This window comes from Elaeis guineensis, chromosome 11, assembly GCF_000442705.2.
Source record: "Elaeis guineensis isolate ETL-2024a chromosome 11, EG11, whole genome shotgun sequence".
NCBI lineage: Eukaryota > Viridiplantae > Streptophyta > Magnoliopsida > Arecales > Arecaceae > Elaeis > Elaeis guineensis.
In genome coordinates this window covers 122,141,685-122,156,252 of record NC_026003.2, presented here as the reverse complement: position 1 = coordinate 122,156,252, position 14,568 = coordinate 122,141,685, and the positions used below count along the sequence as shown (strand labels likewise).

The 14,568-nt window shown below is 35.3% G+C and overlaps 1 protein-coding gene across 10 annotated transcripts; it reads right to left on the bottom strand.

Moving 5' to 3' along the window:
- Positions 1 to 520: 520 nt before the first annotated feature.
- Positions 521 to 14,081, bottom strand: LOC140852468 (probable serine/threonine protein phosphatase 2A regulatory subunit B''delta). 10 transcript variants are annotated; one of them, XR_012135345.1, is made up of 12 exons: positions 14,045 to 14,081; positions 12,444 to 12,549; positions 12,155 to 12,245; positions 10,570 to 10,711; positions 9,290 to 9,437; positions 9,048 to 9,157; positions 8,015 to 8,171; positions 7,796 to 7,921; positions 7,523 to 7,675; positions 1,150 to 1,249; positions 1,005 to 1,074; positions 521 to 873 (listed from the first exon to the last, which is right to left on the bottom strand). XR_012135345.1 is itself a non-coding variant. In XM_073245623.1 (10 exons), the coding sequence occupies exons 2-9, from the start codon at positions 12,513 to 12,515 to the stop codon at positions 7,535 to 7,537; spliced, it is 987 nt and encodes a 328-aa protein (XP_073101724.1). In that variant the 5' UTR covers positions 12,516 to 12,549; positions 14,045 to 14,081; the 3' UTR covers positions 521 to 1,074; positions 7,523 to 7,534. The 10 variants fall into 10 exon arrangements, 4 of the variants coding, with proteins under 4 accessions (XP_073101724.1, XP_073101725.1, XP_073101727.1 ...); XR_012135346.1 differs by lacking the exon at positions 1,150 to 1,249 and having other exon boundaries at positions 521 to 661; positions 757 to 873; XR_012135343.1 differs by having other exon boundaries at positions 521 to 1,074.
- Positions 14,082 to 14,568: the final 487 nt, after the last annotated feature.

Sequence of the window (14,568 nt, the reverse complement as noted above, 5' to 3'; positions counted from 1 at the left end):
CAATAGTTCTCTTCTTCTTTTTTCCAATAAGAAAGAAAAAAAAAAACACGGTGGGAATGCAACCATCTCAAGTAGAACTCTTGGATTCTCATCACTGAAGAGAGATAACAACTGATTAACCTATGTAAGTGGCAACCCTAAATTACGCATGCCAGAAAAGTGTGCCCGTGCGTAAATAATCCCTACACGCACTTGTTCCTAAATTTCCCAAGATGCTATGTTAGTCTCATGTCGCAAATTAGATGGTATACAAACGAGGTGTTTTAGGTGGTGCAGTGTTTGAGTGCCTTCCCAGGCACGCAGATTAAATTATTCCTCCGATAAGACAAATTATTAGGTGCAACAGCAATAAGGAACAAGAAATGCTCATGGTTTCACAAATGACAAGAGAGGGTGAAAAATAATTTTTTTTTAAAAAAAAATCCGGCCAACTTCTGAAATGTATAATGCCAATGTTAAATTCCAATAATTTTTAGACACTTAACAATTCTAATAGAACAAATAAATCAACAAGTATAGGTGATAAAAGTGTTTCCATCTTTTTTCATCATATAAATTTTCATAAGTGAGAAACACGTTACAATAAGCCACCACATTCCCCGGGGAAAACACATGCCAGGAACAAACTGAAGAGTTAATTGCCTTCTTGTGCTTCCACAAACTGTAGCAGAGGGAAAGAAAAGAAAGAAACCAGCAACTAAACATAATTTGATTTTCTTCCGATTAGAAGGCCAGTAATCCTTAAACTCATGGTACCTGGCTGGGATAATTCGAATAAATCAAGGGATCAGTGACTGCACTCCTTTTATGCCTCATTCAGCAAAACTGATGTGTTGACCAACTGCTCCAGAATGCCACTTTGCTTTCACTTGCCTGAGAAGCAAAAATTTTGCACATGGGAAAAAATATACGATTTGGAATCAGAACAATGTTGTGAAAGTTGTAATTAATCATCGGTAAGGACGGATGTGGCTGTCAAGATCCTTCAAAGAGGCATGCCGTACAATTTATCTAGCCGTTTCTTGGCCAGCTTTGAGCAAGCATCCGCAGGACCAAAGCATTTCTTTCAGGTACCTACACATGGAACCCATCAAGAAATACCAGGAACATAACCATCAGCAGCCAGAGTTTGAGAATAAGCAAGCTTACTTTTAGAAGAAAGCTACAGAGACAATGTCGATTTCATGCTAGTCATGCAGATATATTCCTGCAATTTATACAGAACGGACCTTGGTCTGACAAGGCAGGCCTGTAGCAGCATGTCAAAAGAAGAGGTAACTCTTATGCTGTTCTAGCATTTCATTTCAATACAATTCTAATTAGAATAATTTCAATGCAGAAAGGAGCATGTCAACAAAGGAGAGAATCGGGATCAGGTAAAGCTACTTCACTCATTCGAATGGCAATATAAGTTTGAAGCTCAACTGCAAGAACCTCCAGCTTCCGGTCTTCGCAATCCAAATACTTGCTCCAGCTCTAGCACACTATACCTTCTAGACTAAAGCTAACAAGTGGAATTTTCAACTTTAAATATTAATTGCAAGCCATTTTTTTCCTCCTGAAACCAGTGCTCCACTTTTTCTCACGTCTGAGTCTTGATTCCAGGATCTTGGAGAGGCTGGGTAATTTGATTAATTATTAACATGACCTATCATGTCTAAGTATGTTTAGTCAAATACCTCTCAGGTTCTCTCATGCAATAAGGTTCCATAAGAAGCCAATTTAGATATCAAAATCAAGGGAAGAAGTCAACCTCTAATCAAGAGGTCAAAATAAGGTTATCAATTTCACAGCAGCAGCGAATTAGCCTGAAACCTCTAACAAGACAAATGTATATCATAAATCACGATGAGAGTAATCAACCTATACAATCTAGGACATGAAAATATACCTTCAAAATTTGTCTAAAATATGAATTTCTGCAAAACATAGCAGCAAACCAGAAAACAAAATTTTCATGAAAAAAATGAATAGCAAAGTGCACCAAAACAAAGAATAATTATCTGAATTAGATTGGGGCATACATGATGTAAACAATGGCACACTCAAAGCAAACTAGAAGGGCAAAATAACCTCACAAATGGAGGTAGAAGATAGGCGAAGGAATAACCAAAAGGGTAAAAGTAATGACAGCATGATGAGATCATGAGAATGAAGGTAAAAGAAAAATATAACCAGCATGACGTATGTGCTTGTCAGGGGAGAGCTCTTGCAGTCTTCCATGCTTTGCTGAAGACAATGTTAAGCATGACCCACCTTCAAATCCAACAGCACTGGAGGAAGAGACTAGCAATGAAGAGAATGGGAAAATGAAAATAATACAGCAAGTCTCTAGGATTCAATTAAATCAGCCAACATGACTAGAACACTATTTCGTAAGGTCTTAGAGCTTCCCATCAGATTGGGAATGATAGAAAAGGGAGTGGAGCGGTGCATGGGAAAGAAGAAAGGAAAAAGTGAGAGTGGATCTTGCATGAGAGAGAGTGTGTGTGAAGGGGCACCGGTCAAAAAAGAAAAGGAAGGGAAAGAAGAGGAGGTGCATGGCAATAAAAACAGAAAAACAGATCATCAGCAAGAGTTGGCAAGAAGGGATAAAAGCAGGGGATAGGCAGTCAGTAAATTTTACCATATCAGCCGACAAAGTTATGGTATGATGTAAGAGCACTTGAATCATTGTCTATTCTCATGCAATACTGATCGTTAATAACCCTCTATTGGGTGCTCCTCTTCAAGTACTAAAATACAGAACATCACTTAAGTTGTCATTTGAAGGACATGGAACAACTTAAGTTTGCGTTGGAGACTCCCAAACTAGAGTTGAAAGAAAAAAAAATCACAACTAAAGAAATATGCCTTGAGTAATGTTGAAAAGGATTAGCTACAAAGCTAGCAAAGTCCTAGATCAAAAAAGGTAAAGGAAAGAAAAGACATCATGAATATGTATCTCCAAGCAAGGATGGAAGTACCAGAGCTCGTGGGCCCATACCAGCCATACCAAATTTATCAGTGATAAGGTATTGGCACCGGTATGCCTCTTGGTACAGGTCAACACTAGTAGCTGAAACATCATCTTATTGCTCAGGTGTCTGCACCAACAGACCTACCATGTGTTGGTACAATAATGAATTTGTAAGGATTGGTACAGGTCTGGTATCCATACTTCCACTCTTGGTTCATTTCATAGGCTTATAACCATTAAAGCAATCAATAATCTTACCAAACAAAATAATTTGTACACTCAATAAATCCAACCTCTTCATTTTGTTTTAATAACTAAAAGTGAAGCTCACTAATCCCCTTTATACCACCTCAACAAGCCTCTTAGGATTCATGTGTCCACTCATTATAGTCAAAGACAAAATTCTCATAAACAATATATGGATATGATATTCCACCTCTAAAAAAATTTCTTAGAAGATGGTCTATCGACCACATATTCATTCTTCCAGGCTGATATTTTCAACTAAAATAAACTATGTAAACAAGCAAAAGCACTGATACCCATTAGTTTATCAACACCACTGATAAAGTCAACTTTAGTTCAAGTTAATTAATGTATATGTTTCAAATCTTCTTCCAAATCATCCTCCTTTGAAGTGTCCGTCCAAGTTAATTTTCATAATCAACTTCAGTTCAGTTCCGACATGTTATTCACAAGTCCATACATGAAAGTTTCTTAGTTAATAAATGACACATGACAGGGTTTTTTTTGATACTAAGGGCCTGTTTGAATGATTGGGCTGAAAATCCTATAGAATTTCTGGATTGGGCCAGTACAATCAGCAAAATCGTGGGTTTATAGGCTGGGTTAGGCCTACATTCGTAAGTACCTGGGGGTGGCTTTGGAGTGAGCCGGTTGAATCCCATAGGAAGAGAAGATCTGCTGACGTCTTTTTTGTCTCCCTATAGGATTTAGGCCAACACAATCCAAAGCAGATATGGGCACTGGGCCGTGCCTGGCACGGCCCGACCCAAGCCCATTGGGCCACAGTCAAAACGAGCCGTGCCTAGCATGGCCCATTTACCCCGGACCCTGGCCGGGCACGGTCCTAGGGCCCGGGGTCTAGCACGGCCCGTGGCCCATCGGGCCCGCGAGCCTGATGGGCGATCCTTTTATTATTATTTTTTTTAAAAAAGCAGCCCCAACAGATCATGCCAGGCACGGCCCATTTAAGCTCGTTACAGGCCATGCGTGGCCCGTAACGGCTAAATCACTTTTTTTTTATTTTTTTGGATTATAATAGCTATTTTTGAGAAAATGACCATTTTAATCCTCCGAACAACCATAAAACAGCTAATTTGAGAGATATTTTGAAAAAATAAAAATATTGAATTTCTATAAATACCCTCCTCTTTCATTTTCACCACATCGAATCAACTCTCCTCTCCTCTACTACTACTCATCTTCTAGCAATATTTAGCAAGTGTTCAATTAGCAATTAGCAAGTGTTTAAGTGCTATACAAAAGGAAGATTAGTCCATCTATTGGAGCCTTGGAGGTCTTTGTTAAGATCCTGAGGAGTAAGGAGCACAAGAGGAAGCTCACAATTCTCCACCTACGGCCTACCTCTACTCAGTTTCTTTGTTTGGTAAATTTTTTTTATTTGCATAATTCATATTTAGATAGGGTATCTTATGATAAGAGTCATTTTGACATTCCCTCGATTTCAGAGGGAGAAGAAACCACTATTCCTCCTTCCTCTGAAACCAATACTGAAGATCAAGGCTCTGCCTCTTCTTCCTGTAAGAGGACTAGTGCCGTATAAAATGACTGAAAAAGTTATGGTAGATGGAGTTTTAAAAGCAAAATATAAAAAATATACCAAATTATATAGTTGTACTAATAGTGAGGGAACTGGCCATTTGAAGAGACATCAAGAGAGCCATATTATAAGTGATGCTCGTCTTCAAAGCACCCTTAATATACAAGGGGATAGTCTTGTAGGTAGTTTTACATATAATCATGAAAATCAAAGAAAAGCATTGATCCAATAGATAGTTAAGGATGAATTACTTTTTAGCTCATGTGAGTTTTTAATTTTGAAGAGTATGTTCAGTTAGCTCTACAACCCGCTTACAGAAGAACTAGTAGACATATATTTAGAAAAGTAGCTATGACTAATTTTTTAACAATGAAACAAAATTTGATCCAATCTCTTTTTATCCTAAATTCAAAAGTATCATTAACTTCTGATATTTAGACAGTATTTATTGATAATTATTATTTTATTGCTGTTACTGTTCATTATATTGATAATGATTGGCTATTAAATAAACGTATTCTTGCTTTTCATGCTTTTGATTTTTTACATTCTGGACAACAAATTTCTAACACTATTTATCAAACTGCATGTCGATATGGTATTAATGATAAAATTATGTCTATTACTTTTGATAATGCATCTAATAATAATTCTGCTGTTAGATTATTGAAAGACTCTTTGCATCCCATTCTAAACAAAAATTTATTGCATATTAGAAGTGCATATCATATTTTAAATCTCTCTGTTCAATCTGACATGGGTATGGTTCAATATGTTATTATAAAAATTAAAAATACAGTTTGTTTTATTCAAGTTTCAAGATCAAAGCTTCAAGAATTTAAGCAAATGTGTATAGATCATAGTAAATATTTTAAAAAATTTAAACTTGATGTAGTTACTCGTTGGAACTCGATATATACAATGATACATGATGCATATCCATATAAAAATTTATTAATTGCATATATTAATGATCATGGATTAGGTTTTACATTGACTGAAACTGACTGGAACAAAAGTAAAATTTTAGAAGAATTTTTAGTTAGTTTTTATAATGCCACTGAAATTCTTTCTGGTATTTATTATCCAATCTCTTGTTCATTTTTACAACAAGCATATCTTATTAGCCAAAAATTTGCATAACATAGATATGATGATATTTTAGAGCCTATTATTTATGAAATGAAATCTAAATAAAATGAGTATTGAGACAGGATATGTCCTATGCATAACTTAACTGCTGTATTTGATCCACGTATTAAATTAAATGATGTTTTGATTTTATTTGATGCATATTGTGAAAACATGAATTCAGATCCTAAACCCGCTAAAGCTAAAGCAAACCAACTTCTTCATGATATTTATGCTTTATATGATAATAAGATTAGTGGATCTAGTGCTTCTAATTCACAAACCTCCGTCTCTTCTTCTAGTACTTCTCGTTCATCATCTATTTTCTCATTCATTGCACATAGAAAACATACACATACTTCTTCAAGTTCATCTTCATCTTTAAATAGTAAACTTGAATTTTATTTACGAAATGATCTTCAATCTGCATATGATGAAAATCAAATAGAAAATCTTGATGTGTTAGCATGGTGAAAAAATGTCAAAAATCAATATCCTGTAATGTCCGCCATTGCACGTGATATCTTAACTGTGCCGATATCCACAGTAGCATCGAAATTTGCTTTTAGTGCAGATCGACGAGTTATGGATAAAAAGAGAAGCATGATGACCGATGAAATAATTGAGATGCTGCTCTGCTTCAAAGATTGGTTGGATGTCGAGGTGAGACTTCAAGATAAAGATGGACATAATACAAATTCTGATGACGATGACGACACAAACACTACCGACGATGCATGATGATCAGTAAGATTTTCAATTATTAATTTCTCATATTTGTAACTTTTTAATTTTATCTTTTAATTATTGAGGTGAGTCACCTCAATTTCTTTTTTCTTCCTCATTGTATTTGGAGGTCAGGCCTAGTCCCTCCCTCCTTTGTACCATTTTTATTGATATTAATAAATTGGTAGGGTTCCATACTAAACCCCCCACCATTACCAGGTGGTTTTTTATTTTTACAAAAAAATCTCACATCTATCTTTACAAAAAAAAATCCCACAAAAAAATCCCTATGTGGGCCATGCTAGGCCTAGACCGGGCCGGGCCGTGCCTGGCCCGCGGGCGGAGCTATGCCAGCCCAGGCCCTTATGGGCCGTGCCGAGCCTAGACCGCGGGCCGCAAACCCCCAGCCTAGCCTGGCCCCTTCTAATGGGCCGTGCTTGGCATGGCCCATTACTGTAGCTAACAGACCGTGCTAGACACGGCCCGTTTCGTGCCAGGCCGAGCCGTGTAATGGGCGGTCCGGCCCGTTGCCCATGTCTACTCCAAAGACACTAATATAGGCCTAGCCCAATTTGTAAACACATGATTTTGCTGGTTGTACTGACCTAACACATGAATCCTATAGGTTTTTCAGCTCAATCATCCAAACACACCCTAAGATATATATATCCATAACATGCCGCAACATTTCAGCTGATCCCATGCATTTTGTAGTCACTCATGCAAGATGCAACTACCCTAAATTCATGCCAATAATCAGAAATGGCAGCTGATCTGCAGCTAATCTTTTCTTTGGGGATAAAAAAATTGAAACTGCACATTGATCAACAGAAAAGGAACAAAAAGGGAGACCATCTTGGCACCAATAAACATGATAAAGAAGAAAACAATCAGCTGCTCACCTTAGTTTGACTTCAGAATGGAGCCTCAAGTGATTCATCCCAAACATCTCCACTTCCATTAGAGGCATCTTCAGCATCTTCTTCCATTGAGAGCCTAATATATTCTCTGTGTGCAAAACGATCCCACTCAGTCAAAGTTGGCTCTTCACGTTCCTGCATAAACCATTTCAAGCAGACTGAGACTCCCTTTTAGGAGCATGAGCAGTAGTCACTCCAAACTGGTGTCATACCCCGACTTTCAAGAAGTTCATCTATACAGATTAGTGCACTTACTTGACGAATAAGAAATGGATCACGCGTTTCAAATGCCATGAATTTGTTAAGATTGAAAAGGATGTTAAAAACATTTCCCGAAAGTTTATTGCCTTTTAAGTCTCGTAGAGAAAAAAAGCTCTCATTCTGCAGAGAAAGACATTGTCAGAAACACTGAAGTTATACCTAGATAAACAATACACAAAAATATACATTGTGTACATAGAAGCAATAAGGGACCTCTGGTGCAATCATATCGATCATCTGACATAAAATGTCCTCAAAGAGTACAGGTTCCTGTGCCATGCATTCCATACGATGCAACTGCTCCTCATAAAAGAATTGCATTTCGTTGGGAGTCAGAATTCCATTTCCATCCAAATCTATACACTTGAACCTGAAAATACCAGTGAAAAAAAATTAATAGACACAGGAAAAGAAGTTCAAATTGATAAACAATCATCACTTGAGAATGTGTCAGAGCAAGATGTAGCAGTAAGCAGGCCCCAATCCACCAGCTATCACTGCACAGAGATTTTAACAAATCTATAGCATGTTGAGACTTCCTCACATTGAACCAGACAGGCCTCTTATAAGAGTAATATATTAGATAATTTGGAGACATGTTCCATAGCTTTTCATTTACGTTTGTCAAGCTGCTGTTTGAGAAAGTTTTTTCTTCCTTTGTCGTTGTTAATGCCTGTCCAGTGTAGTTCCGTCCAGGATTTCCCTCGTCCACAGAAACTCCTAACATGAGCAACTAGTAACTATCCCATGTTGTCATGATAGGGAGATAATTTCCAGATTTCCCTTCTCAACCTAAAGTCATAAGAAGTGCTGCCCCACTAATAAAATTCCAACACACTACAGAAAAACATTCAGCAGTAGACAGGTAATCATCAAGATTGATGTCTCTATATGACACACCAACTATACCCTCTTGCAGCTTATTTGCAGCCATTCACTAAGGGGTTGTATTAAATATCAGAGCTCTCTCATTCCCGCTTCTTTATATCTTAAAAACTGAGAGAGCCCAAGTTTCAACAGAAAAATGAATCTCCATCTATTAAAAGAAGTTGCCTATGAAAAAGAGGGAAGATAAAATCAAAATCTAATGTGTTTCTAAAGAGATCTTCCAATCAACAAAAAGTAAGCTTCAAGATAACATGTTAGGCTGGGAGAAAATAGGATAATGTTACAGCAGAAATCCCAATAAACCAAGTACAGAGACCCGTAATTTATCAGTTATTTCCAAAGAGGAGTTGAAAATTACCAATACTCAAGACTTGGCTCAGATGATTTATCTTCCTCGGCCAGGATAAAATAAACAAAATCTTCATAACCCATTTTTCCTTCAACCTTACTTGTAAATTTCCTCGGTAACTAAGGACAGTTGAAACATATACAGTATATACAATGTCAGAAAGAATTCTAAGAATGTAAATCAACCATGAATAAATATTTAAGTTATCTCAAGCAGTCTGAAGAATCATGAAAGCATAAAAAAATACAAACCTGTGAAAATATTTTATCAACAATTCTATATGTCAGTGCATGGTTTCCATATCTGATAAGGTTCTCTTTGTCAATCAAGAAATCATGATCTGTATCGAGCTCCCAAAATTTGCAGTATATTACATAGAAGTGCTCATATGAGAAGTACCTGCAAGAACAGACAAACTCAGAAAACTCCTTTATCCCATGGTCAAATACTGATAATCACTCAAGAAGTTAAAGGTTCAAAATTAGTGCTACAAATTAACAAGACAAGCAATCATAGAACAATATGTTGGTCCTTCTCGTGTAAGCTGTTATGGCTTATAACAGATTAATAGCCACCATAATAGATACATCATTGCATATACATCAAATATCATGATGCACTTTAGCTTTGCTTCACCTTTAGATCCAGGTAATTTTAATTTGAAGAGATCTGTTTCCCGTTACAATTGCTGTTTCTAGCATTAACGAATAAATATTTCAGCTCATGAGGTCAAATTGCCAAAGTTTTCTGACTAGGCATATTTCAAGATAGATTACATATTTTATATTTACTTGTAATTCTTGGACTGAATTTTAGAACCAATCTCCAAATGGGTTCTGATTCTTGCTTTCAAGAAGTCTTCGGTCATCTCTTTTTATGAACGATTGCAAATGAATCTGTATGGTCCTTAGAATATTGTCAGGTTTTGAGTTATGAAAAAGAGAAGTGGCAATAACACATGTTATCAGTTGAATAGTTGAAATTCTTTATAATTTCTCTTCTCCCTCTCTATCTCAGCTATCTTCAAGGTTGAGGACTTGCCCAAAATCACAGATCACTACAACAAAATGGATACAGATTTTCTGCACAGATCTGAATTTAGTTTTGGATCTCTGCAAAACAACAAATCTGAAATAAGGTTTAACTTCCTGAAATATGAAGAATCAATTATCTACATCTTTTCTATGCTAAATCCTCTACAATTTACAACTCTTGCACAAATGCCAGGTTGCTGTTCAACAGAATGATAACTGTGAAGAGTTCGTTCTCCTTTGGGACAAGGGGGACGTTTTATTAGTGTTATATAATCAATCATTAACATTTTTAGCAATGTACTCTCATGTTGACTAGAAGTAACCAAGGTCTGATTCTGGAGCCACCAGGCACAACATGGATATTTACAGATGCTAGAGAGTACAAATGTGAATTATGACCACTGTAAAGGGCACCAACAGTAATATAGACTGTACAAACCATACCAAAATTCTCAATATGCCAGATGAATTGTAAATTTTGATTTAAGTAAAATTACCTCAAAACTTTGTTAATATCTTCCTCCTCATCAGCATGCTGCATTGCAGCAATTAAATTTCCACGTTTCAGTTCTCTAAGGGTAAGTTGGCCATTTCCAGATCTATTCACATAGTAAAAAATTCTGTATATAACAGTTTCCGCTGGCAACAAGGATTAGAGATCATATGCATTAGAGATAGATAATGTTGTATGATGTTTTAGTGGCAAGATTTTATCAAAAAGTAATCCACCGAGCAAGTTTTTAGAAAACTCCAGCAAATAAATGGAATAAGATATGAAAGAAAAACTGTGCGATGATATGATTAATCACAATATCTTTCACCACACACATCCACAACATAGAAGGCAGTCAAGCTACAGAACATACTCCAGACCAATATAATTGCAACCACTACTTCCATACATTGCCAGTTGATCACAATTAACAAATAGCAGGAGGCATACCACCAATAAAGACAAGCAGAAGATTGGCAGGATCGGAATGATGAGGATCAATATATGGAATCCACCTCGATGGAATAGCATTCTATTTATTGAACCAATCAAATAATACAACAAAGACCAACTAATCTCATCCAGAGCACACATGAAATGCAATCTTAGAATAATTGTCGATGATTGCCATAATATTAGCATTCCTAACCGAATTAAACCCAAAAGGAGAAAGAAACCAAAATATCAAAAATAATAATAATAATGATATGGGAAAATTTTGTTCTGCCTAATAGAGGGTTTCTTTCCTATTTATGATATGGAAGAGATACACATATAAGCGGACATATACACTAGTATGTAATTCGAATCAAAATCTAGAAAGTAATTTCTATACATTCCGATGTAGAGTGCTTCACATGACATCATGATCTATAAAAGGTTCAGCATACTCCTCCCAGTATTGTGTACTCTTGCCAAGATCTCTTAGACATATTTCTCTCACCAATCAACAGCAAGGGAGACAAATGTTCATATTAAACAGGAACATGAAGCATCAATGACTGGATGGAGTTCTTACATGCTTATCAGTTATCCCATGTCCTCAGTACATGTGAATGCTCGGCCATTCCCTTGTGTCAAACATGATAAAACTATATGTATTAAAGTAGGAATAAAGTAATGTTCCCAGAACTGTGGAACTGCCACTGCTGGAGCATCCACTTTATATTGTTGTGCAGATCAATTATTAAAAAACAATAAGGGTGTCTCAAGCAGTAATCAACATGGCTGCTCAATGCATTTCACAACATGCATCACTCTCCAATACAAGAACTTGTATTTCAAATTATAAACTGACACCATACACTTTATAATGCAAATGCATAGTTTAGATTTTCCTAGTCACTTGATCATTCCAAGTCATATTAGCCAGAAACAAAGCTTAGGTCATCCTCAAGTTAAATATTTAGCTTATACAGAGATAAGAATGTAAAGGATAAGCATAATACTAGCAATCACAAGTGAATGTGTTTTTTATCTCCAAATGATAATGCTTATCAGCCAAATAGCAAATCCCAGCACTAAACATTGACATAATTGGACCAGATCAATTCTGTCACCATAAACATGTAAAGCAATAAAAGACTCACCATATCTTTCCTGAAATTCAGGTGTGCCCTGTAAGAATTCCAAACCGGGATGCGTCGCCAAAAGTTCTTGAAGGACAGGTTTAAAGTCCTCCTATATCAGTTAAATTTAAATTAAATAAACAAATATAACAAGATAAGCTGATGTAGAAATACACTAAGACTAGCAGCCAGCAACCCATTGTTATATGTTAACTGTCAAATGACATCAGTCTGTGTGGCCGGAAGGTTATACAGAGAGGAGTGCTAGAAGTGGCATCTTAAGAAGATTCAGAAAAAACAAGAGACAGACCTGAGTGAGGTACTTGCAATCAGGTTGCTTCAGAATGTTAAATATCTGGGTGGTTATATCTGTTGTCATCATGTTGCTATTGACCCAATAATCAACAAATGCATCCCTGAATCATATAAGAGGCCAGCTAATTAAAGTTTGAAAGAAGAGCTACAATGAGACAATAGGGCACTAATTACCAAACTAAGTCTCCAACAGCTCCGGTAAAATTGTAGCATGATATGGAATTGAAAAAAAAAAAAAAATGTCATGACCAAGAATTCCAAAATTCGGTTATAGCAAGAATATGGCAGCATCCATGCATATGCAAAAATGAAACAACATTACGATAATAACTCCTGTGTCACATAATTTTCTACCAATCATATATATATATGTGTGTGTGTGTGTATATTGACGTTAACCTTATAATATATATATATATATATATATATATATATATATATATATATATATATATATATATATATATATAATATATTATATATATATTGACATTAACCTTATAAAGTAGATAACTCTAAATAGGATTTTATTCTTTGTATCCTTTAATATCTAGAAACATAATAAGGTAATTTAGGATCCTACTCCTTATAGACAGGTAGATTTATTTCCTACAAACCTTTTTAGTGATTAGGTACCTTCTTAGTATAGAGTTTTCTAGCTGTACAAGTAGTTATGGCTGTGAATTAAAACCTTATGTTAGTAAGTTTTAGATAGGTAAGCATTTTAGTTAGCCTTCTCCAAGGACTAACCTTTCCATACTTGGGAATTCTTAAGAACTCCTAATTATCTTCTAGTCATCTTCCTTATAGGCATAAGACTTTTCAGTCACTCTCCTTGAGTCTGTCCTAACCCTAAATCTCTTAGTCACTTCCCTTTCTTACAGACATAAAAGTTTCCAGTAATCTTTAAGATCCTAGTCATCTTCTTTTTGATTATTCTCCCTTATAATCATAAAGTCTTTCCAGTCACATTCCTAATTACTTCAGAATAAAGCCCTCCACAAACAAAATAGCTACAAAATCAATATGATATCAAAAGAACAACATCTGAATCCTTCTTTTAACCCTTAAAAGATGAACTTGAATCCAGAAGAGATTCAATCTCTTCACTCTAAATTAGACTATGAAAATCTAGATAATACTCAAACCCCTCCTAAAGATGAAAATAACCAAATTCAATTATCTTACTCTGAATCAGATAATGAAAGCGAAAGTTGGGATTATTTTCCTCAAAATAGCCCAATCCTAAACCTTAAATCTAATAGCCTGGCTTCTAGGATCAAACCAAACTTTCAAATCAATACCAAGTTTGTTATAAATAAAGAATAACTTAGGCAAGACTTTTTATTCTGATTACAATAGTTTAAAAAGACAACAGTTTTTCAATTTCTATAATAAAACTCAAATAGAAGAAATCTTACTTCGCTATTATATCTTTATGAACTCAATCAAAAAGTCATATTCGATTCTTTGATTGGTTTGAAAAGTATGATCAGCCAGAAATAATTAACTTAAAAGAAAATGATAAATGTAACTGCTTAGGTTTAAAATTAGAAGGTAGAGGCAGAATTATGAAATACTTCTGTCCATACTTACAAAAGAATAACAATAATTTTCCTTTCAAACCAGAAATCTACAATACAAAAACAGAAAATATGGTTAAGTCTTATCCACAAAAATTTTGGTCAAAATTATGGAAAATACCAAGACATTTGAAAACCCCAATTAAAGATCTTACCTCTTATGAACCTTAGAAATCTTAAGATAGTATTAAGAAAACCCTATCTTATTGCCAGAAAATAGATCTTTAAAACTCCTTCAACCTGAAGATGAAAAACCAATAATAACAAAGAAAAGAGATTCTCTTAGATGAAACTTCAATATTTTCTAAATAAAAATTACCCTACTAAATAGATAACTTCAAGATAGACACCCTAACCTTAATTGATCCTAAAATAGATTCAAATTTTATTCATGAAGAACTGATACCTATAAACCTTCTCAAAAACAAAAAATAAAAACTAGCCTCCACTAGTAGTCAAGATCAGAATATAAATTAACGAATATATTGATTTACAATTACATATATTTCTCAAAACTTTCTTTATTTTAGCTCAATA

What these genes read in the sequence shown, in the direction of transcription:
- LOC140852468 (XM_073245623.1), bottom strand. Translation starts at nt 12,515, where the DNA reads ATGATGACAACAGATATAACCACCCAGATATTTAACATTCTGAAGCAA. An exon ending in GAGCCAAGTCTTGAGTATTG is followed by an intron (nt 8,172 to 9,047) that starts GTAATTTTCAAC and finishes TGGTATTTTCAG; the next exon opens with GTTCAAGTGTATAGATTTGG. An exon ending in TCGATATGATTGCACCAGAG is followed by an intron (nt 7,922 to 8,014) that starts GTCCCTTATTGC and finishes CTTTCTCTGCAG; the next exon opens with AATGAGAGCTTTTTTTCTCT.